This window comes from Vanessa atalanta, chromosome 27 (genome assembly GCF_905147765.1).
Source record: "Vanessa atalanta chromosome 27, ilVanAtal1.2, whole genome shotgun sequence".
NCBI lineage: Eukaryota > Metazoa > Arthropoda > Insecta > Lepidoptera > Nymphalidae > Vanessa > Vanessa atalanta.
In genome coordinates, this window is record NC_061897.1 from 5,592,644 (window position 1) to 5,619,003 (window position 26,360).

The following is a 26,360-nucleotide window of genomic DNA, read 5'->3' on the forward strand; positions in this document are numbered from 1 at the left end:
AATTAAAAATATATTAGGGCGATGACAGTCCTTGTCTTATCGTTAACTCATGCTTTCTTGGTGACCAGGTCGAAACTAAAACTTTCTTTTACCTATGAACAAGTCTTGTACCATATAAATTAAAAAAAAATCCGAGTTTCCGTTTGGGTAATCAAGCTGTATTTTTTTATTGATTTATAAGAATTATTAAAAATAATCATAGTAGGACGATTTATTAGCGAGATATTATTTCAATATCGATACGGCGCTAAACATTATATATAAATCGCCCAAGATTCCACAAATGTATAAATTAGATTATAACATAAATATATTTAATTATTATGAGGGACTAAGGCCAATTTTTCAATATTACCTTTAAGTTTTAACAAACTTACTTTCTAGTACCTATTTTTATGATTTAGGTCAGTTATTATAATTGAAATAGATTTCCGAAAAAAAAAAACATTTTTTAAAAATATAGATTGCACATTTTAAGTAATTTTCCCGTATATATCACCATATCATAGCTTTTAATAAAATGGGTTTCCCGAAGGAGCCCTAATTGATTTAAGCACGGAATATCATTTTATTTTTAGTCTGTATGACGCAGCGCACTTATTGTGTATTCCGCGCAAATTGAATTATGACGCGTAAGATGAAACTGACTGCTGTTTTAAGAACATGGCGTATAACAAAGCGGTGCATTTATTAAAATAATAATGTATGTTTGTTTATCATGCAGAACATCTGATTTCAATTTAATATTTCAGGTGAATTTTATTGTGATGACGAATTTATAATCCACCGAATAGGTTATAATGTACATAACCGGTTAACTAAGTTATTTACAGCTTTTTAGTTATAAATTATATTTTAGTCCTGCTGTGTTCTTTGGAGCTCGCTTTATACCTCGTGGTTAGTGAAATGTTACCTGGTGGACTTTATGGAATATATATATTATCATTTACTTTACCACTATCACTATATAAATAACATCAAAACATACTGTTGTGTGTACGTAAGCCAGTTTAACTTGCTAACGCATAAACATCTTAGTTTCCAACGTTTGGGACGTATTGGCCACGTAAGCTATGGTGAATATTTCTGAACCAATATTTATTAACTGACTATTTAATATCAGTTGACATATTTGTCCGTCTTTCTCATTTAAAGGACTTATCAAAATAGTATTATATTTTGATAAGTCCTTTAAATGAGGTAATTATTGTCAATATTAGAATATTTTTCTGATATTTTACGATTATGTTCTGTAGAACCAGTGAGGTGGCCCAGTGGTTAGAACGCGTGCATCTTAGCCGATGATTTCAGGTTCAAACCCAGGCAAGCACCACTGAATTTTCATGTGCTTAATTTGTGTTTATAATTCATCTCATGCTCGGCGGTGAAGGAAAACATCGTGAGTAATGTGGTGAATTTGCTCCTAACCTTCTCAAAAGATAGTGGCCTTTGCCCAGCAGTGGGAAATTTTCATGCTGTTAATGTAAAAATGTATCAAAATGGCGTATCAACTTAGTCGATTGTCAATAATTCACGAGTGAGATACGAAATGTTTCTTACAGAGTAGCTGTTAAAAAGGATGTGTAATCAAAAGTATATTTAGTGAAAACATTTATGCACACAACGTATGCCTGACCCATAATTTTATTGATTCATAAAATCTAGTATAAATAAAACAACAAAAACTTACAATTTAATCTTAAATTAATTCAGTCAGTTACATAATGAGGTCACAATGGACATCATCATGTGTTTTGTGTAAGTGCAGAATAATTTCATGGTCGTTCTGTTAGATAATTAAATACGAAAATGAATTCCAAGGTCATATTACAGCAATGTCATTTACGCTTTATGCTGTGCAATAAATCATATAGTTTTCAATAATCATAGCATGTTGTCTGAGCCCGTTTCATACATTTTCATAATGTATTAGTCGTTAAAACATAACTGTACATTTTATTTTCTAGTTCTCTTCAGAACAGTATTAGTCATAAATATACTTTATTCAAATTAGCTTGTAGACATAATGATGTAATTAATTTAATATTAGACAATAATTGTTATTTAGGTTAGGTTAGCAGTTTAAATAAACCACATCGTCATAAAAAAATAAAACAGCATGGGATAGAAGATTTGTTCGTAAACATTTTCAAAAAAGTAACTACTTGGAATATTTGAATCCCAAACAAATACTCCGGATTCAAACTTAAGAATAGCACTTCTGAATTTTTATGTGCTTAATTTTGTTTTCATAATTCATCTCGTGCCTGGCAATCCAGGAAATAATAAATCTACACGTAACAGATAAAAATTTAGGTTTCCTTATGGTGTTGTGTGGAACTATCAACTTGCATTGAAGAAGCGTGGTCCAATAAGCTCCAAGAGGTCTTATTGAAACTTCTCTGTTCTTATTAATAGTATACACATTCCAAATCAGTAGGATATATATATATAATCTTGTAAAATATAGATTAAAAAGTGCTTGTAACAGCTAACTTGAAAAAAGTATATTCTCGTTTCGACGTAATTTTTTTTTAGGTATTGTACGCGCAAGTCCCAAGAATTGGTGATGTAAATTTTGTGCAAATCTTGAACTGTGACTAAGCATATAGATTCATTTTTGGCACGTATGTGCTAATAATGGTTACTTAAATATTATTTACTGTAGAAATTTCTCTCTGTCTCGTTGTTATGATTTAATTTTAATATATCTTACACTAGCTTCCCTGCCCGGTTTCACTCGAGTACGATAAGGGTATAGTACTTTTAGATTCAAGTTGAAATTCTCGACTTTTCTCTATTATAACCTTCCTCTTGAATCTCTCTGTTCGCAGTTGAACCCGCTTTAAGATCCGTTGCGTAGCTTAAAATATCTAAACATACAGACGTGAGGAAGCGACTTGGTTTTATACTATGTAGAGATAGTCTTTACTAATTATGAAGATTATAGGAAAATTCGTTTGTTTTAATCGATAAACTTTGAAACTACTGAACCGATTTTGATAATACTTTCATTTTATTTCGTAACAATGGGATATCTGTCTAAATGTTATTTGTAATGTCAAGTATGCGTGTATTACACGAATTTGTCGCCCGTGAAGCCTCGTTCAGCTATTTTTTAATAACTGTGTGATATTTTTGAATAAAATCTTCATTATAAAATTGAATGGCGATTCTGATGATAAATCTCAAGCGAATTAAGTTTAAGGTTATTTTTACGTTTGCTTAACGTTCACAAAATGAGACCCAAGGCTCATATGACGACATATCGCTTGTTAAGTTAACACGCTAGCTCAAATCGTCACGAACTCATTAACAGCCAGTGAGTTTTAATTTTCTTTTAATGATTTAAAATATACGTCTTTCTTGGTTGTTGTTTTAACCCGTCTGCTTAGGTACGATTATATATTCTACCATCAAGTGTCAATAAATAGTATAGGTTTTTTAAAGATAATTTGGACAGTGTCAATGACATGAGGCATCTTAAATCCCAAAATTTTTGGAGCATTGATGATCTATGGGTTTAAAACTTGTAAGTGCCAATGTGCAGCGAATGTACTAAACGGGTAAATACACCAGCTATTTATAGTTTTATGTCTATAGATAAAATGTATTTATGTAATAAATATAAGTATTACTTGTTTAGGACATAAAGTGTTTTGCTTTTGCAAAGATGAAATAGAGGAGTAACTTTTCCTCCAATTCGGAAATATTGAGCGTATTAACTGGCAATAAATTCAATAATGATGATGGAGTTTCGATTGTATTGATTGTAACTTTAAACAGAAATTACAATCTACTTTATTTGAAGATTAAACAAATCTCCGTCGTGAACTGCGTTAATTTTATAAACACGACCTGTGAAATCTTTTATATTTATGAATTCAATTCAGTTTACTTTTGATTGAATGAATAATCTTCATAAGTGTCACATGAAGGTCGTAACTATATTCAACAACCCCGTCAATATCCTTGACATTTTCAAATCAATATTACTTTTTGTAATACAAGATCATTTATATTCTTCGCATGTTATTTATGTAAACATTGTCTATAATGTAAACATTACGAAACTGTTTGCACACGAATGTACATTTTAATATCTTATACAATAATGCGTACAGTTGTTATAACTAGTTAAATAAACTTTATTTAAAAAGTAACTTCCAATTTCACAGCAAGTTTCATCCTTGTATTCAGATTTTAAACATGCATTTGACTTTATCATACCTCGTTTATAATAATTTACGATACTTTATTAAACTCATTTATACTTACAATAATATATTGATTTCGTAACGAAGTTATAAATAGGAAGAAGTTTTATTTACAGAGTTTATGTTTATATCACCGGGGTTTCCACAGGGAAGAGTTCTGAGTCCGTAATTTTATTTTAGCCTCGTGCACACTGGATGTTATATTATTTTATGATATTCATTGTAATACGACACATATTTTAATAAATTAACACACATTATGAACTATTAGTTCGATAATCCAAGTAATCGTTGTAAAGAAGGCAGTGTACGGTTTTTGGTAATTTTCCGATATTAGTAATTACTAAATCATTTACCTCATTCTCGATGAAAGCTATTCTCCTCTATCTTCAATATCTTGGTGTACGTAACCACTGTTATAACTTCGGTACCTTTAAAGTCATATCATTAGCCACGTTTGCAACATTCGCTGTTGATCTGTTGTGACGCATATGTGATTTAACTAAGTCGGAATTGACTAGGGCAGCCATCAAGCTTAATTCTCCAGCCAAAACGGTAGCGCATATGAGAGAAGCTAATCTGGCTGAATTCTCAGCAGGACGTACACCAGCTCCTTTAACGCCGAGAATTTGTAAGCACGCTCCTTGTCCCGTCAAAACCGTACCACCACCAACTGTACCGACTTCCAGCGACGGCATAGTACATGTTATGTAGAGATCATCTCTATTTTCACCACAGACTTCCATATTGGTTGAACAGTTGCTGCTAGTTACGTTTTGAGCCGGATCTTGTCCTGTTGCTATAAAGATGGCCGTCACCATATTCGCTGCGTGGGCATTATTCCCACCAATGGAGCCCGCTAACGCCGATCCAGAGAGATTTTTTATTTTGTTGCATCGAGTCATTGTTTTAGCATCAGTTTTAAATATATTTTTTAAGTTTTCAGCTGAGATTGTAGTTTCGCAAACAACTCTTTTGCCTCTACCTTTAACCCAGTTAATAGAGGCTGCTTTCTTATCAGAACAATAGTTACCAGAAAGACTGATCACTTCCATATCAGGGAAGAAGTTTTTGAGTAACTTCAGTGCATTTTCCGCACCCTTGGATACCATATTCATACCCATAGCATCACCAGTAGTGGCTCTGAATCTTAAATACAGGGTTGCTCCATCAACACCTACGTGAACTTCTTGAAGACGAGCAAATCTTGACGTCGAGTCAAATGCTTCTTTTATTATCGCGTAGTTATCTTTATTATCCAACCATTGACGGCATTCATGTGCACGTACGACGTTGGGCAGTTTCACAGCCGGCGCTCTCGTCATACCGACATCTTCAACAACACTAGTGACACCTCTTGTACCAATGGCTTTTGCACCTCTGTTGGTGGACGCAACTAAAGCGCCCTCAGTTGTAGCCATTGGGATCATATACGCTTTACCGTCGACAACTAACGGACCAGCGTATCCAACCGGGATACCGACGTATCCTATAACGTTTTCGCAGCAAGCATTCAAAACTTTACTGTAATCATAATTTAGGTACGGCAGTTGTTTTATGCCTGCTTCTGTTTGGAATCTCGAGGATATAACTCTCCTTCGTAATCTGACGCCTCGTAGAGGATCGTTTAACACATTTTCAAGTCTATGTAAAGGTATATGAGACTGTTCAACGAGCATTACAACCTCTTCGTCGCTAAGAGAAGTACAGACTCCTTCTGACCGATATATCTCTAAGCATTCAGCCATTGGGCGCTTTTTAGAATTAAGCCTAGCGGCTGAAGAGCTAGGCGACAGTAGGGGCCATTCCGATTCTTCACAATTGAGCAAGTCATCTGTTTGTGTATGCATGTCAGACTTGACATCTTCACCAACCGAAAATTTCGGTTTAGTGTTGCGTTTTACAACTTCTTTAACCGTTAAATCATTCATATCAATAATCCAATTCTTTTGTTCCTCAAAAAAGATGAATTTGATAATTAAGGCGCATAGCAAGGTCGCTATAACTATGTAGTCGGCGCTCACCGAAAACCATTTGACATAGGAGTGGAATAGAACATTCTCGTGAGATCCAGACTTAAAATCGTTAGTCAAAGATCCTTCTATCATTCCGTTCTCTCTAGTCCAGGGCCACCTGCTAGTTAAGTGGACACAAAGTAGCCCAGCAGCCATTATCATTTTAACTCTTTGCACAACTGGGTTCGGTTTTAAATCAGTTTCAGAAAACGGACCGTCTGTTCCCATTTCTTTTCTCCCAGAAGCGAAATCTGCTACCAGTGATAAACAAGCTGGATAAAATGTAACAAACACCAAATAGTCTACTAATAACGCCAAGCAGGCGAATGTACACATATGTTCCAATCTAGGGACGCCAGATAAACCACCAACACCGACGAGGAGGACCGCTAGAAGTGTATCTAACGTCGCTGTCGGCCCGAGTAGTGAAAGAGCTTTCCCTACCCTCTTGCCTTGATCTTCACCGGCACTCCAACCGGCTTTCGCCATTCTCGCTCCTCTGGCAACATCAGCGACCAGTAAAAATAAAAACGGGGCATCTTTTATACTGGCTAGTTCACTCCAGAACAAACTAGCAAGGGCTGATGTGAAAATAAAACTTGCAAAGGTTGAGAAAACACCAGCAATGATGAGAAGGTATTTTGAAGCAATTTTCTGGAGATTTGAAACTTGGTAATAGGCGTAGAGCAGAGCCGCACAACGTACGAAGGTCATAATGACAGCATCAGCTGCTTGGTACTCCGCTTCAAGTCCAGGACAAGCTCTAGCCCAGCCTGCGCATCGTTCGGCTCGAGTTCCTGTGCCATGTCGTTCCACACTAGCAGCACAGGCCAATAGAGCCAAAGTGGCTACGATTACCTCCCATTGATGTCTGGCGCAAAATTCGCCATGAGCACCCCACACCTTCATTATAGCTGATTAAGCTGCCACACAGCTGATACCTGTAAAGAAAACCTTGGGTTAGATATCGTGTCTTAATATTCAACCATTTTGTAAGATTTTGTAATATTTTAAATTTTTATGGGTGCCAAAAGGTCATAAGTCGTAACCTATTTTATTTTATCTAACTTTTTATTGTAAAAATATGATTTCATGGTCATTATCAGATTTTTTAAATAACAATCAAAAATATTTTATCTTCTTTTATATAAATAAGAATAAATGTTTTTTTATATAAGCGTGCTTAACCATTTATCCAAATGTGATGAATTTGGATTGGCGAGTTGTTGACTACGTTGGTATACTAGACGGCTTCTAACCAAAAAAAAAACCAATAGCATTTCTTGTATCGTTCGTTCAATAAACCTTCATTAATATAAAAATCCCTTCTAAAAACGTTCATTATTCTAACTGTGCAACGCCAAGACGGGTCGCTAGTACTAGATAAATAAATACGAACGTCATACGTAAATTACAGAGAAAGTTTCCGCTTAGTGAAATTCAAAATAGCCTGGATCGTATTTCGTACAAAAAAGTTGCAAAAAATATTATATATTTTTAAACAATATCGAATCTTCTATTTTTGATGTGAAACTCTCATTAAAACTTCGACTTTATATAGATTTAGATGCTAATTAAACATGACATATATTTTATCTATATTATCTTTTACGTTAATGAAGTTTTAACTCTTCAATGCAAGAAGCCCTTGTAATTGAGTATATCTCTCAAGGCCCTCACTAAGACAATGCAGAAGTTGAGTTAAATACTGGAGTTCAGTTCACTATGAATACAGGTAGTCTACGTATACATTTATCGGAATTTAGATCGAAACTGGTCCATTGAAGGTCAGATTAGTGTCCCTTCCTGTATCCGTCCTCAGATGCCCTCATATTTTACCGTTTGATCATATACACATATAACACATAAACAGCCTGTAAATTTTCCACTGCTGGGCCTCCTCTCCCTTTGAGGAGAAGGTATGGAGCATTTTCCACCACGCTGCTCCAGTGCGGGTTGGTGGAATTCACATGTGGTAGAATTTCGTTGAAATTAGACACATGTCGGTTTCTTCACGAATTTCGTTGAAATTAGACACATGCCGGTTTCTTCACGAATTTCGTTGAAATTAGACACACGCCGGTTTCTTTACGATGTTTTCCTTCACCGCCGAGCACGAGATGAATTATAAACACAAATTAAGCACATGAAAAATGGTGCCTGCCTGGGTTTAAATTCGAAATCATTGGTTAAGAAGCACGCGTTCTAACTACTGTGCCATCTCGGATCATATATGTGTAAGTTATTTTAGACGATATAGAAAAATTCTAAATTGCTATAAGGACTTCATTCAATCCAATTGACGAAATGTAAATTCGGAATTCTTAAACCATTTTGAGGCATGATGGAGGCCATTATCAAAATATAATTTATCCAAGTCAGCGCTTTACATGGCAAACTCTTGTATTGTATTGAATTATTGCTATCGATAATATGAATTAAGTATCAATATTGAAACGTAGACAATATTTGATGTCCCCGCCAGCACTTAGAGCATTGTGTTAATATTTATCCACGGTCTGAACAAAGGTCTATTGGTTTAAGCAAATTTATGATGTCTTTTTCCATCCTTGGAGCAAAGTCTGAAGATATTTTTAGAAAAATCAGCTTTTGTTGAGATATTTTCTCCACAAACGTGGTTGTTATTTGCAATAATGAGAAATAAATGGACTAATGTCGGATACAAGCTTTCAATTATAGTTATGTTTCTCTCTGTGTTTCGAAAATAAATTTTATCTTTTTACTTTTGTAAAGCAGGCGGGAAAATGAACTCCTTTATGGGAAGTTATCATCGCAATTTATCACCAACCATGGGATTAAAGATATAAATATTTTCTATAAACAAGATATAAACTGGCTCCCTCACACTTGGAAATGTAAAATCAGAGTAGAATAAATGGTCATATAGATAAATATAAAAACGCCTACCCCGAAATATATATATTTTTACAAATGATTTGAATCTATGAAACGGCAAAGTTAAAAATGTCTGCGGAATTTTATTAGTAGATTTTTCAGTTAGGCATTACAAAAAAGATCTCCTTTATCGTTAGAGTAGAAAGATTATATTGCATTGTTAGCGGCGACCACAAGTGTAAACAATTCGAGCTCGATCGGTCGTGAGAATCTTGTTGAAATTTCATTTGCAAGATTTGACATAGACCTGCTAATCGGTGAAATAAAATGTCATATACTACTATTTTTCTTATCAAATTCTATACTTACTTTATCAAACAAAAGTTTATTTTATATCTATATATGTTACATTCAAAATATAATAAAAAATTTCGCAAGCAAATCTCTTCGCCCTTTGGAGACTCATTTTAAAAACTTTAGCATCATTCAAGCTGTTATCCTTGACCAAGTATTTACTAGTTTGACGTTCTTGTTACCTCTTGCTAAGAATTGTATATTGAAATGCACTTAGCGTGTTAATCTCCGCCTTTAGGGCGTTTACTAAATATAATTTCTCGAAGTCGCTTTTTAAAATAATGATATTGAAGTTGATTCTTAAGATACATTCATTCGTATACTAATGATGATTAAAAACAAGCGAATGGCTTTAATTATTTAATACGAATATGATTTACGAATAACAGATTCCACAAAGGTATATACCGAATCAAAAGGAATTTATAATTTAACCAATCGTAATTAATTGTGTCAATTATAATTAGTTAAATTAGCTTTATTTATTAGCTTTATTATTATTATCTGCTATTTTGTGATGAAGAATGTATCTCCTATAAACTACATACAAAATATACATTAACAGCCTGTAAATTTCCCACTGCTGGGCTAAGGCTTCCTCTCCCTTTGAGGAGAAGGTTTGGACAGCGCTAATAATTGGCGGTGGTAATCACTTATCCACCAGGTAGACCATTTGTTCAAGTACATATATACGATGACATTCTTTTTATCTTGAAATTTTGCGTCTGCGGAGAATCAGTGGGTCAATAATTCTAATTCAGATGTGTCATAATTATTGATACGACATTTATATGTAAATACGGATTACGCATAACTAATAAATAAAACATTTCAACCAATTCAAACGATAGCGAATGCGTGAGACTGTTTTAATTAAAGTATTTATGTTCCAATTATTTCAAACTTATTGATCAACAACATAAATAGACAACAGAAAAAAATAAATGTAAGTAAGAGTGACTTTATGAGTCATTGAATAAGTCCCACGGCTGGGCTTCCAGGATTAGATATACCATGCCATCTCGGTGGTAGAGCTTTGTGCAAGCTCATCTGGGCTAGTAGCACCCACACATCATATATTCTACCGCTTAACAGAATTGCATAGTATCGTATTGTTTCGGTTTGGAGGGTGAGTGAACCAGTGTAATTACAGGCACAGGGGACATAACATCTTAGTTTCCAAAGGTTGGCTGCGCTTTGGAATGTTTAATATTTCTAACAGCGCCAGTGTCTATGTGCGGTGGTGACCACTTATCATCAGTTGGCCCATTTGCCCGTCTGCCTAACTTACTTATTAAAAAAATGGAGTTCCAGTGCGAGTTGATAGTCACATGAAACAGAATCCAAGCCAATACATGTGCCCTCAGGATGTTTTCCTTCAAATATGACATTAAACACAAATTAGGCACATGGTATCTGACCGCATTTCACCCAGCCACGATCGGTGGGGATCCACTTGTTCCATTTAATACTTTCTCGGCTTATTTAATATATAAGTGGGATCAATGAACACGCAATAAGGGTCCAGATGTCGAAATAAAAACAGCTAGTGCCAAATTTAGGATTATACAAAATCATCACTGGATTCTGTTAATGCCGAAAAATATGGACTTTAGAACAAGATGGAGTTATTTCTAACTGTATCGATAAAATTTGATAATACAGGATTAAAATAAGAGGACTATTTCATAAAATATGGAAGATTTAGATATAAGTTCACATGGTTGGAAGCATTGGAAGCATTTCCAAATAAATCCAAATAAAAACTAATTACAAAGTTGATAGTATGTTTGTTTGTTACGCTTTCAGATCTACTGATCGGATCATTTTGAAATTTAAACTTATAAGTTTTCAAGGGTACTGAAAATGACATATTCACAATCAGACGAAAACTTTTAATTGATAATTATCACTGCTGAATTGATTTTCTGTCATTTTGGAAACTTAAGATGTAAATATGTTTGAATTCGATTATTAGGGCCCCAATTCAATAAATTAACTCATTTTAACTAACTCAGTTTATACTCAATCGAATCGAAACAATCGCTGAGCCATTTTTTAGTCCATCCATCGGTTTATCTAGTGTCGTTTCATTTAAAGTTGGACCGGAATATAATCAAGATCAAATCGATATTGATATAAGTAGAATTGGGCTTCAATTACGATTAAACTGAGGTTAATTTAATTGAGGAATAATCGTTAGATCTGAATGGACACATATCATTACCGTTTTAAGTTAGAATTGGCCCCAGGCGATAAATCTCCACGTCAAGGTTCCAATGTAAATATTAAAGTTATAACAACAATAAAACATTTCATAACTATATAACCGTTATGCATTTTTATGTTCTGAAATTGAAATAATGGTTTCCACGTGTTTTTTTTACTTCAACCTTCGAAAACTCCTTACATATAAAGTTCTTTATATAAAACACGGTCTAATAAAAAGGTTATATAGCTTGTTCTAATAATTATGTAACGAATTTCACATTAGTCAGATGTACTTAAAAAAAATCACATAATAGAGGTAAAAACACTTTCAGAAAGATCACACGACGTTGTTGATGGTCTTTCCGTTTAGTCGCCCGTTTCATTGAGGAATTAATAGCATCGAAGAAACAATGCAGATATATTCCATGCGATTTGCTAATAGCTGAGCTATATTGTTCTTCATTAACAGTTCTTCATTAATATATTTTTATTTATAAAACAACACTATTACACTTAAATACTTAAATCCATTTTAAATTTACTTCCAAAGTTGCGACAGCAGCTTCATCAAAATTCAAAATATGAAATTTCGCAAATCCATAATAAAGATCATGGATAACTTTGTTGTTTGATAACTCATATTGTTTTTTGGCTTTTGTCGTCTTGTAGTTGGAATACACTGTACGAAAAATTTCTCGTCGGTTTGTCTCATACCGATAGTTTTCACGTGATTGACGCGAAAAAAACGATGATATATACATATATATCGCGTTTTGTATAGCTCATAAGTAGGGATTTTATAAAAATGTGCTTATATTAAGATACGTTGACAGCCCTGTAAAGTGAAATCACATTGTTATGGTTGTTTTATCGAAACCTGTTTATCGGTGACGAGAACTGCATTAATCTCTAAAATCTTCCTACCTTATCACGTTGATATAAAGTTCAAAATTGTCTGACACAAAATTAATAATATTTCAAGGTAAAGATCATTGTACTGGGATATTTAACGAAAGTATAAATTCTTTTGAGCCGTGATGGCCCAGTGATCACGTCATTCTTTATCGAAGATTGCGGGTTCAATCCTATGGTACTGTGGTAGCAAGGGTAAGCACATAACACAATTTTCCCAGAGGCCTTGCAGAATGATTCCACTGTGTGGATAAAAAAGACGCTTCGAACTTTTTGCACAATATTTGACGACGCTTTTACCCAGTAGTGGAACAATGACAAAATGTTAAATTAACAGACATATCTTGATGCGAAGGCGGATCTAAGATTAAGGTTAATATCATACTAAATTCGGAATCATGGTATGGGTTATATGTATATATGATTCCGTAACAAAATTGCCATAAAAATATGTAAATTTGCAGTTACAACACCAAATAGTTTGGCCTATGGTGACAATTTTCACAATTTATGCTAAAATTATAAATGCGAAAGAAAAGGCTAATTCGCTGAACCGAATTCGATGAAATTTTGTATACAGCAAGTTTTTTTTTATGATATCGGTAGGCTGACGAGCAAATAGGCCACCTGACGGTAAGTGGTCACCATAGACAATGGCGTTGTAAGAAATATTAACCATTTCTTACATCACCAATGCCCCACCAACTTGGGAACTAAGATGTTATATCCCTTGTGCCCGTAGTTATACTGGCTCACTCACCCTTCAAACCGGAACACAACAATACTGAGTGCTACTGTTTGGCAGTAGAATATCTGATGAGTCGGTGGTACCTTCCCAGACGGGCTTGCACAAAGCCCTACCACCAACTTTGCTTGGACAAGGAAGGACATAAGTTACGTTTTTATTTCTAATATTTGACGACCAACCCCTAAAACGCGTAAACCTGTAAACCAAACAATCGAAAAACTGAAACAAATACTTCAACCAGTAAATATGATCTTGACTTATACAGTACCTATTTTTATTTCACATCAAATAGTTCTTATATTCTTAAGTGTCTTTATATTTACAAACACTCTAATAATAGAAAAAAAAAAGAGTACTGTTATTATCTATATAAGTAAGTCTACGATATATCTTGTACATATAATTACATTTATCGAACGGAGTTATCAATAATTCTAATTATTTCGGATCAACAGTTTACACGGGTCTTCTTAACGCGGTTGTGAACCAGATAATAGTCAGTGAAATACAAATAAAGTACCAGGAAAATGTTATATCTTTTACTAAAAATATAGTCAAAAATTTTAACAAAGTAGACTTGATCTCGAAGCCAGGTCTCGACATCAACAGCTCCATGCGCACAGACCAACTTACATAAACAATACAACATCTAGAGATATTTTTTGCAACAAGTCTGTTATTAAATGATTCCAACAGACATATCAAGTGAATCAATTAGATTTCGATTTAGGTCGTTGCTATCGGGAAATGAAATCTGGGGTCTTACACTACACCTTGCACGCGATATAAAAATACTAGCTGAACCGTTTTACATAAATCGTGAACTGAAATGTCGACACATCAATCGCGAATTTTAGCCGGGACTCAAACATTTTCACACTAAATTTCCTCTACATTGGCTCAGCGGTTTAATCGTGAAGAGGTAACAGACAGAGTTACTTTCGCATTTATAATATGTATTAGTATAGATGCGTTTGAAGTAAATTCTTATTTCTTGTTGGTTCTTCTCGGTAGAATCTACATTCCGAACCGGTGGTAACTTTACTTTAAATAGCTTGTTAAATGACGATTCAAAAGTGCTTGTAAAAGCCTACTTGAATAAAGTATATTTTAATTTTGATCATCGTCGATGTTTGAGACATTTAAGCGATACGGGACAATTAACCAAACCAGATCGTTCGTTTCTGCTGTTATTTTACTGAAAACCACACAATACACGTAGTATAGTCTTAGTGATACCTTAGTTTCAAACTTACACAGGCTCAATACCCTCAATCATTTTTATGGCAATGAGTAAAAGTTATAATGACCTCATCATTTACAGAGTGTATACTTTATTTTTAGCGTATTCCAGTCTAATAATCAAAAAGACAATAGGCAGGGGGGTTCTTACTGCTTTGGTAGGGACCTGCACGGAATAGCCAGGCAGGAGGTGACACCCTCCTGCCATTAGTGTGTTGTGCTTTCAGACACGGCGCGACTTTGACACAATGTGCCTCATGAGGGCCCCAGCGCTTTTCTCTGGTGACCATAATCGGCGAAAACCTCTCGCTGCCGAGCGTCATAAAGTCATGCTCGAAAGTGACAGATGCCAGAAGATGGCCTCCTTTTACGAAAACATCATGTTTCTCCAACCAAATAAAAAAAAAATGCGGCTCTTACAAACAAATTGCCGCTACTCTACTAAAACAACGATCCGGTTGCGGTTCTGTCGAAGTTGAATCGAAACAGAATTGGTAACGTATCTTCGCCGCTATAAATCAGTAGAATAAATCCTTATCTCCGATTCAACTGAGATTTATATTAGTAAAGTCGAAGTTGTATCGAAATAGAAACCAGGAATCAAGAACATATATAAATTAGTACGATTGGTTCCATACAAAATTTTCCTTAATCAACGTGTACCTGACGCGTACCGATCTTCGGCTCTGTAATTATAAGGAAACTCGTACCTTTGTGACTTATCTTTTAGACTATGTAAATTGACACGAGCTGTTCGCAGTAGCGTCAGGCACAATTTGTTATTCAAATGAATCATTTTTTATTATGTATACGCTTGTATTCTTATCACATAGCCGTTCAGCGCTGTCGGGTTTTCCTCACAATAAAATCCAGTTTTAAGTATAGCCATATTTTTATGTATTGCATTTAAATAAGCGCCGTTAGTAACTAATATTATGTAATGAAAATAAAACCGCTTTGTTATTGTTTTGTTTAGAAAACAATTAGGTTAATTACAAACATTAATCTAATTCAAAATGTAAACACAATAATTATTAAAATGTTTTATCTTTGACGTATGACATGTAATTTTGCAAACAGATGATGGGATCTAGACGATGTGAATTCGACAATTGTCGAAGCGATTTTGAGCTTTGCATTCGTCCAAATAAATCCTGTCAATTGGTTGAAAGTAATCGATCGAAAACGTCAATTGACAATCGCCAATGGTTGGTCGAGTGTAGAGTCGAGTACATACGTCATTTCCTTATATTTTGATAAAATCGTCGCTTTGGGACATTGCCTAGTTTATTTGGGTATAATCCTAGATATTCGTTGGGTACTTCATCAACGTCACATAAGATGAAGACAGAAAAGAGATTAATCGGAGCGATGAACTTTGAAGACTGATAGCAGTATCAATTTCTTTGTTAATCCTTTGTTAATAATTATTATCCTCACCATTTAAACTTTTAAAAGTATAGTAAAGTAAAGACTTGATAATATCTCACTGCTGGCCCTGATCTCCTGTCCAATTTGAGAAGGTGATAAACCTATCACGATGCTCCAATACGGATTGTCGAATGAGAATCTACAACGTGCAAATTTCCTCTCGATGTTTACTTTCACCACCGACCACGAGATGAAGACAATTAAACACATAAATATGTAGTAATGCTTGCCGCGAGATTTATCTCAAAATCATCGTTTAAGATTCACATATTGTAACCACTGAAACATCTCGGCTCTTATAAAGACTTTAAACGGATGTTTAATTAAACACTGATTTCATTCTGTTGCCATTGCTTGGACATTAGACACAAAATACGAGATTTTTTTTTGTTTTTGTTTTGTAAATAGTCAATACCGGTCACAGACTTAATTAACTTTAACGTCGCTAATGCGACACACTTGGTAACTAAGATCTTATGGCTCTTGTATCTGTAGTTACACTGGCTCACACACCCCAAACAGTCACACAACAACACTAATTATTACTATTTGTCGGTAGAAAATTATAAAGGCGGTGGTACCCAAACCTACCAGTAAGTAATATTGATTTCAAAGTTTACCTAATAAGCTCTACAATTTAAAATTAAAAATCAACAAATAAATTAATTATTCTTTATTGAAATCGTATTTATAAAAAGACAAATCGTTGCCAACGTGACGAAGCCCTTACACAGGCACGTGTAATTTCATTTTCAACATTTACTTAATAATTCATTACAAAATATTAAGTACATAATATGTTGTATATTTTGCGACGGAGTAATATATACATAGTTTATTTACATACATTAATCAACTGTGGAGATATTCTATGAGGACGAACTCGGATCGCATCGAACATCGTGAAATCCCAAGTGATATGACTCTGCTATCGATATTTTCAAAATGAGTTACCACGTATAGATCTATTTAATCACGAAAGGGCACAGCACACCTAGACGCTAATTTATAGGCGTGACGCTCGTGCTAATAAGAGGTCTTAAGTGTGCGTGAGATGACTAATGTAACAAAGATAGCAAAGAAATGAACAAATTAGATTTTATTTGTAACACGCCAATAATTTGACCTAGGGGCACTCCTCCCTAAGTGAAAAGATCTTTAGTCAATAGCCAATCGTAGTCAAGAACGAGATGAATTATAAACATAAATAAACGCATAGAAATTCAATGCTTACTTGGCTTTGAACCAGCAGAACTTAGTAACGTAGACGTTTAAGATTCGCATATTTTCATCACTTAACTAACGTTATAACAGACATCATTTCAAAAGTGAACGAAGTTAGTTCTTACAAAATAGCACTGCAATGAGAGCCGTTTCATTAGAATGTTATGCAAATTTAAAAAAAAAAACGATTTAAAAAATGATTTGAATTTATTCATACATATAATTTCGTACAAAAGAAATTGGAACGGAACCTTTTTGATATGTAACATCTTTCCACTCGCTTTCCTGCAATCAGTCAAACTTCTTGAAATGGGACGGAAGTCTGTAACAGGAAGCCTTCGAAACGCGCGCTATTTCATTAGACCAATGAGCGCGCGTTGCTTGCGTTGGCTGTCAGATGGTATTTAATCCATTATCCGAGAGGATATAATGTTAATGTTGCTTATTGCCAAAATGAACTGTCAGATATTTCAAAGTCATTGGCGACTACTGTTAGTGGTCATTAGGGCTCATAAACATTTCTACTGTAAAATATATTAATCAATCCTCATATCACCATCAACCTTGGGAACTAAGATGTTATGTCCTGTGTTGTTACTATACCATGTTACAATACTGTTTGACGGTACAATATAATATCATGAGTGGGTGGTACCTACTTAGACTAACCTTATAACCAAGTGAAACTTTACACTATCAATTTGAAACTATACTGAAGCCAACGCTAATAAAATCATTAAATACACTCCTACTTTTAAAAGTCGGTAAGAATTATTGCGTGGAGATTTATTGCTATTACTTTAAGTCGACCAGCGAAAAGATTGCTTGCGCGATACATTCAAATATTTGTAAACATTACTATATCAAACAAAAAGTTCAAAAATTAGTCAGTTAAGTCAGAATTTCATCCAAATCCGTGAAGACATTGTTTCGTTTGAATAACGAACATACAAATGATTATTTTTAATATATTTTTTAACATTTCTTACGGACTGTTCCAATTATGACATTTGCTCAGGACATATTACAGTTGTGAAGTGCACTCTCTTTATCTTTACCTACCCACAAAATCTGTATCCAATCAAACCCACATTGGAGCAAAGTGGTGGAATATGCTCCAAACCTTCTCCTTAAAAGGAGAGGAGGCCATAGCCCAGCAGTGGGAAATTTACAGGCTGCTAATGTAAAATCTGTATCAGATAAGAGAGTTAAGGGCTAATGCACAGAATCAGGATTAAGTGTAGGAAAGGGGACTCATATTCCAAATTCTGGACTACTGAGATTTTTTCGACGGAAAAATCAGATTAATCTTTTTATTGGACTCGGGAATTGAAATCATGACCGCGGGATCCAAATGTTAGTTTAACGTAAGCTATTAAGGTTGTCAATTACAGTCAGTATTCCTATTAAATATGTCGGGACTTTCCGTGATTTCAAGATGCTGGATACGTTGAGTCATTCACTGTAATATCACGAGTTATTCCGTAGCGAACAAATTAGATATACTCGACGCAGATCTCGATGATATTATTGACATGCGACATGAACTATGTATATGCTAATTACGGATATATTATATATCAATGTGATTTTGTTAAATTATGTAAGTTTTGGCGTTGGCGTTTCTAATTAAATAAATATACATTGATTTTATTTATATATAAATATTTTTTCTTATTTATCATTACGTTTTTTTTTTGGTTACAGCAACCGAAGCGCGTTAGGGTTACCAATTTAAAAAAAAATGTTCGAAACGTGCAAATTAATAATGATTAGTAATTAGTTAAATAACGATTCGAAAGTGTTTGTAGTAGCCTACTTGAATAAAGTATATTTTGATTTTGATCGAATTGAATCCGCCACTGGGCGACCACTAGTAATTATTGTCACATTTAAAGAACACATACTTCCACTTGGTGGTAGTTTGTGCTAGTCTATCTGGGTAGGTACTAGATACCGTCAAACTGAACTAGTTTAAAGTGTGTGTAACTACAGGCACAAGGAACTTAACATATAAAATGTTAGATCCCAAGGTTGGTGGCGGATTGGCGATGTATTGCGACCACTTACCATCAAGCGGATCATATGCCCAAAACATATATTAAAAAAAAAAATTGTAAGTCAGTTTGACATTTCACGAGTCACAAGCGATGTACAGCATAACACTTCTGATTATCTCGAAATAGGTGTCCCTCCGAGCTAAAATAACGAACTCCTACACGTGTGAACTCACACGTGCCAAATATAAATACATACACAACATCAAGTTAAATTTGTTCATTGTATTTAAGAAAATTGGCCGTGTAATCGTTTTTGGACATCTTTGATCTGACATTGTGTGATGGAAGAGTCATTCTTCAATTTCAAATTTACATTATAACGAACTGGCTTCCACACACGAGTCCAGGAGTGAGGTCAGGTGTTAAGTACCCTTCGTGATTTTTCAGTACACCTGACAATACTCAGTAATGTCTGGGAAAGAACCATAAATTGAACACGTATTCTACAAAATAGCCTTATGTAGTATTGTGTTCCAGTTTAAAGGGCGAGCCCGTTTAATTACAGACACAAGAGATATGACAATCTTCGTTTTCAAGGTTTGTGTTGCATTCACGGTGTAAGAGATAGGGTTAGTATTAATATTTCTTACAGCGCTAATGTATATGGGCAGCTATGATCACCTACATTAGATGGCCCAAGGGCCTTTCCCATATATTTTATAAAATATCCACATTTGGCTAATCTTAGAGATTTTGCTGTTTATTTTCGGTTAAGGCGAACCTCCTTATAACGGAACGTTCTGGAATCTAAAATAATGTGATGGATTTCCAATTAACGTAATTTAGTAGTAGATATAGTATAGACTCGCAAATGCAATGTTTTTTATCTTGACCGAAACAGGTCTAGCATGAGTCCGACATATTATATATAAATCTTTTTTTTTAATGATGAATAATAGCAATTCCCCAAATTAATTAAGAAATTACTAATATTCCCAAATACCCCTCCTTTTAAGCTTATCCCTTTTGTTAGGAGTGACTACAATAGCCCAAGGGGTCAGGATCGATCCTGCGACTTTTTACATCGCTAGGAGGCCCTTAAAACATTGCGCTTTTGATGCTTAATCATCATCATTTTTGAAAATCATTACTAATCAGTATGAATTCAGCGCTTTTTCCATCTGTTTATTCCCCTCTAATGTTATAAATGTGAAAGTATATCTGTCCTTTCACGCAGCAACGTTGCAACTGATCGTTGTCAGATAATTTACAGACTGGATATTATTTAGAAACGTTCAGTTATACAGTGACTTCTCCCTTTCCATCATTGACTTGACATTCGAAAGGAGACATTGTTCAACAGATCACCCCTTAAATGAAATTTCTGAATCTGCGGCTTTACCTGCGCGAATTTTATAAAACACAAACATCCAAACCCAGTTTTACATCCTTTGAGATGAAGTTTCACGAAATCCGTTCTTAGCGGATGGTTACACCTATGAGGAAACTGCCAAAACCTGATAAATTACAAGTTCGTTGGTGTTGTAGTTCCTGAGATTTCGTGATCAATGAAAAAAATAGTGAGAGGTATTTCGCTTTTATATATTTATAGATATAGGCTGTCTAGTTATATACCTTTGCTTATCGGTACACAAAAATATAGATATATCTTTTTATCAATCATTTCATATTTTAAAAACAAAGACCTCCGCCACGTCTGTCCATCTGCCTGAAACCGGACTATAAAATCCTTAGATTAGCGCGTTGAAACAAACAAACTCAATATAAATTTTGGATTGATGAAAAAGAGTAACTTCTAAGTTTTTTCGGTTCTTCTCTCTAGAGTTTACATCCGAACCGGTGGTAGCTTTATATTAAAGTCAACCTTGTACTATGAGAATTCAAAGTGTTTGAAAGAGCCACTTGATTTAAGTATATTTTGATTCTGATACTGATTTGGATTTGATTCTGTACTTAAAAAATATATTTTTTTTAAATGAATTTAAAAAAATATATATTTAGAGGCAAAGGTAAAATGCGTCAAATCGAGTATGTTAATGCATTTATTCATCTACCTTTTAAATATATACAAATTAAGCGATAATCGTCAGCTGTTGCAGGGGTCGAAGGTGAAGTCATGATCACAATAGGGGCAGATAAATCTCCTTAAAGCGGCAAAGTTGTTTTCTAATAGTGGTTTTTTTATTTCCAAGTGACGGGTTTCTAGTATAATTAATTCCGACAACCATTTATTTCTGTGAGCTATAAGGTCGAGGATTCGCAGGCTCTTTTGTTCAAACCAAAGACGGGCTGAAAGAGTACTAACTACAACATGTACGATTCTTGTCACGATATTTTTGATAGGTATAATTAATATTATACGGTGAATGAAAGTTAATTTAGTTAAGTAACAGCTTGTCAATAATCCACTGCTGGTCTATCCTCTTTTTGTAGATAAGGCTTGGAGGATATCACACACTTCAGAATACAATGTGGTAATTTTCAACCGACACATGTAAGTTTCCACACAGTTTTCCTTCATCGTCAAAAGGATCAAGAGAAATCATTGATTCTTAAGGTACCCATAAATATTAGTTAAGATTAACGTGTTCACTAAAGGACGTTATGGACCAAAAAAAAAAACAAAATGTACTTATAAGGACTAGATCAAATATCGTTGATATATGATTCTAAAGTCATTACATGATATAATATAATTCGTATTTCGAACACGCTGTATAAATGAATTCTTAAAAAAATATATCTGGTCTATGGTATAACCATAGTTTAAGTATGACGCAAACTATTATTATTCCAGCCGTGCAGCCGCATTGTGTCGAACGAATATAGATTCGTATCGTAATATCTTCCACAGGAAACATTTTAAAATACATAATATATACTGTTTGAAGAGACACATGATTCAATTCCATGATTTGGATAATATGTATACCTATCTAAGAAATCACCACTTGCCTTAAGGTATATAACTGGTAGGTTAAAGGGTCTTAGGGTATTAAGTACCACTAACAACAATTGCATTTTTGAAACAAACTTTGATTTAAATATTCAATGTGATTTATTAATAATTCATCTATATTGTACACTAATAACAAAAAGGTTTTAATTATAATACCTTAATTTTGTTTTATTTTCAGTAGGACAACCAACAGTAGATACAATATCACAATAAAAATTACATTACAAAATTATCTTGGCAAATGTTCTACTATTTACAGGTAGTGCCACCATAACAAATGTATAAATTAATATAGTGTTATATTATTTTCAACACAACACTATTCCGCCAAACTAATTGTATCCATTTAAGTTTTACTTTCAAAGTTCCGATAACGACGTCTTCGAAATTCAAAATGACATTTTTTTCGCAAGTTCATAGTGAATATCATAGATTATATCGAAGCTCTCGACCAATCGTATCGCATCAATTCGGTGTCAAATTTTGTTTATTTTCTCTTGTCAATTTTTGGTTGGTATAGGCCTATTCAGGCACAAGGGAATTATTTATATACTTAGATAGATTATGCAAACACGTCGAAAAAAGTACATACACACTAGTAAAGTAATATGACGTTGGTGAGTGTCAAGCGTAGGTGTCACGTACACCAAGACAACAAAGTTTTTTGTTTTTATGTTTTGTAGTTCGACATATAAATTATCTTAGTTCCCATGATTAATGGTGCATTTTGTAAGGAATCGTTTATATTTCTAATAGTGCCAATGTGGGGCCATCACCATACCTGCTGTACTGTTCCCATACTCCTATGTCTGTTTGTTCTGATAACTACTAATAATTTAAGTTTGCTCGGTATTAATTTAAAATATTAAATTAATCAGCATTATTTGGCGTGAGAGACAATTTTATTGGATAAAACATACTATTTTTTGATTTTGGATTAAAATCTCAAGTACAATCATCCTTTTGTTTGGTTCTTCCCATTATATATATATATATCATTCTTTATTGGGTTAATCTCAGTTGAAATAAGAATAAACTTGTTACACAAAATTTCATGGACCCTTTTAAAACTCATGTTAAAATTTTATTTAAACAAAGCATATTAAATAGATGATAGGAGGGCTTAGTCTTTATTAGTTGATTTTCATTCAGGATTTAAGTGAAAAAGAGTAAGGTCTCAGTTGGCTCTACATCCCTAACTCATGCTAGCTTTACATATAACTCTATGTCTTTACATATTAACAATTCAACACATAGGATTTATACCCAGAGTTCTTTCCTGTACTTTTGACAAAATATCCCTATGATTAGTTGAAGATTTTAGACAAAATAGCATAACAAAAACACCCTTTTATTTAAGAAAAAATATGGTATTTGTTATAACGAAAACCAATTTACAATTATAATAATATTTCATGAAGCAAATGAGAGTTTATAAGTAAAACACTAGTCAAGTACATGAGCAAGTCACCCGGTTCCTTTATGACAAATTTAAAATATCTTATGCAATGGCTGTGTGAATTATATAACTTTAATTTTCCTTTAATAATAAATAAGTTGTATACTATATAACAAATTTTCGATTCTAATATATAGATAATATATTTCATTAAGTAAATATATATTTCCTTAATGTTAGGTCACAATTTTTTATGAATTGGATAAATAAGACAGTGTATAACCTGCTTTATTGATGGGCTGGTTCATTATTTGTTTTATACAAATAATTTTCCAATTTAACAAGGAGCTTCTATTAAAAAAAAAACATGCAGTAATTATTTTCAAATTTGATTTATTATTATATTAGCATCAGCAGCCTGTAAATTTTCTCACTGCTGGGCTAAAGTCCTCCTCTCCCTTTGAGGAGAAGGTTTGGATCATATTCCACCACGCTGCTCCAATGCGGGTTGGCGGAATACATATGTGGCAGAATTTCGTTGAAATTAGACACATGCAAGTTTCCTCATGATTTTTTCCTTCACCGCCGAGGACAAGATGAATTATAATCACAAATTAAGCACATGAAATTTCAGTGGTGCCTGCCTGGGTTTGAACCCAAAATCATTGGTTAAGATGCACGCGTTCTAACCACTGGGCCATCTAGGCTCTTTATTATTATATATTTACATACAAATATAACAACAAATTTAATATATGTAAACTTGTTTCTTTATGTCTTTTTGGGCAACTTGCGATAGATTATTTAAATGAAAGTGGATGGGACACAAAAAAGATATCTCTTGGTTAGTGGAACAAATTATTGCATTGGTAACCCAGAAACAGAAAATGTCAAATAATTTTATTGAAATGAAATTAAACTTTGACACCATTCTGGACTGATTGGACAGACAACTGGTCTAGTATACAGATCACTCAATGGTTGTCTCCAACCATAGAATGGATGTATTTAAATCATTATTTTCTGTCTTATATACATTACTATAGTAAATATCTTTACTATTAACGTAATACTCTATATTCTGCTAATAAAATCTATATTTATGACTTTGATATCTCTTCTAGATATATTTTTTTCATAATAATAAGTTGTGTCGAGTGCTTTATTTAATATTGTAGTGGCAATAAAACATTGATATTTGCAAATTATACTTTGTACAAAACAGAAAAAATAGTTGTATTAAAATAAAAAAAAAAGACGAATATTGGTTTCATTTAAGGATTCATATATATAATATTAAAAAAAAAACTTATACATCGATTTCTTTATTACACAATATTCTGACGAAAAGAGCTTAGAAAAATATTTGCACACGCGTTGATTTCTCGTGTACTTGAACGAAAAGTGTGCCAAAAAATCAAGGTCACCAATGGAGAGAGTGGACCAGCATAGACAACTAATTTTCACTTTTAACTTATATTCATGGTAAATTAAATTATAAATTAGCCCAACAATAAATGGTATCCACTCCCAGGTTTATTTATTTACATACGCAATAGAGCTATAAATTGATATCGCGTTTAAAACGAATAGTTGAGCGATATTATTTTTGAAAAAACGTAAAATAATACAAATTATAACTGAATCGCGCCAAAAATAAGGCTTGTTCGAATTTTAAATGATAGAACGTAGCATATTTACAGTATGGACTAAGATAATTAACCGTAAATGGCCAGTGTTACGTGAAAATTTCACTTTTGAAAAAAGAAATTTCTTCACTTACCAGGTATTCAATTTACTTCCAAAGTGTTTGATGGAAATTTATAAAAGCACTCGATTCTTGAACGCGAACGTTTTATTTCGCGAGCGAAGTAACGCTTCAATATTCGTAAATTGTGAAATGAAATTGCTTTGACACACTTTTCGACATTTTTGATGTGAAGTGACGTTCACAGACTAATCAACACTAATAGAAAGAACGGGTCCTCTTTCAGAATCAGTCTGAAGTTTGAGTCTTAAGCTGTCTAGTATTGCCACATATTAAAATATTAAATCCCTACACGCACTTTGTTTTAGATATAGATTTCATTTCCCAAAAAAAATGAAAAGTGATGTCAAATCCCAATACCTGCTTCATGAAAACCTTGATGTAATTCTGGAAAATATAGAAATTAAATTTAAAGACTTAATATCTTTAGAATAAACATGCTCTAATATCGACCCTTAAAAAAAATGTAAAAACTAGTTATTTTAAAAACTATTAAACACTGTGAAGTCACGTGTCACGAGATTGTATGGTTATTTTGGCATTTTTTCCAGTGCCTTTACATTTTTTTTATTTTTAACAAAACCACTCAATGTTTTTACCTACAACTTACTTAATGGAGAAAGTTCAGTTGGCTACACTGCCAACTATTCGATAAAATAAAAGCAAGATTAAAAAAAAAATGACAATAAAAATTAATTACGAAATATAGTTCCGTGACGTAATTTTAGAACCTATGCTGCTCTAACAGTCATCCGTATTTATATTGGTATTAAAAATACCACAACTTAGGGGTAATATCTTCAATCCTACTCCGAACTCCATGTTTTCTGGGATACATGTAACGTGTTATTATTTTATATATATATATATATATATATATATATATATATTATATTTGTGTAAGTAATGATCATAAAAAATATCACATTATTAAAGCTACAGTATTATATTTGAATACATTCATTTTAGACGTAAGCCATAAATTCAGAGAATTAAAAAAGAA

General features: G+C 33.5%; 1 protein-coding gene across 1 annotated transcript; it reads right to left on the reverse strand.

The window, feature by feature from the left end:
* Nucleotides 1–2,541: 2,541 nt before the first annotated feature.
* On the reverse strand, nucleotides 2,542–25,538 carry LOC125074182 (3-hydroxy-3-methylglutaryl-coenzyme A reductase). Its single transcript, XM_047685427.1, has 2 exons — nucleotides 25,373–25,538; nucleotides 2,542–7,173 (listed from the first exon to the last, which is right to left on the reverse strand). The coding sequence occupies exon 2, from the start codon at nucleotides 7,139–7,141 to the stop codon at nucleotides 4,634–4,636; it is 2,508 nt and encodes an 835-aa protein (XP_047541383.1). The 5' UTR covers nucleotides 7,142–7,173; nucleotides 25,373–25,538; the 3' UTR covers nucleotides 2,542–4,633.
* Between the last annotated feature and the right edge of the window lie 822 nt (nucleotides 25,539–26,360).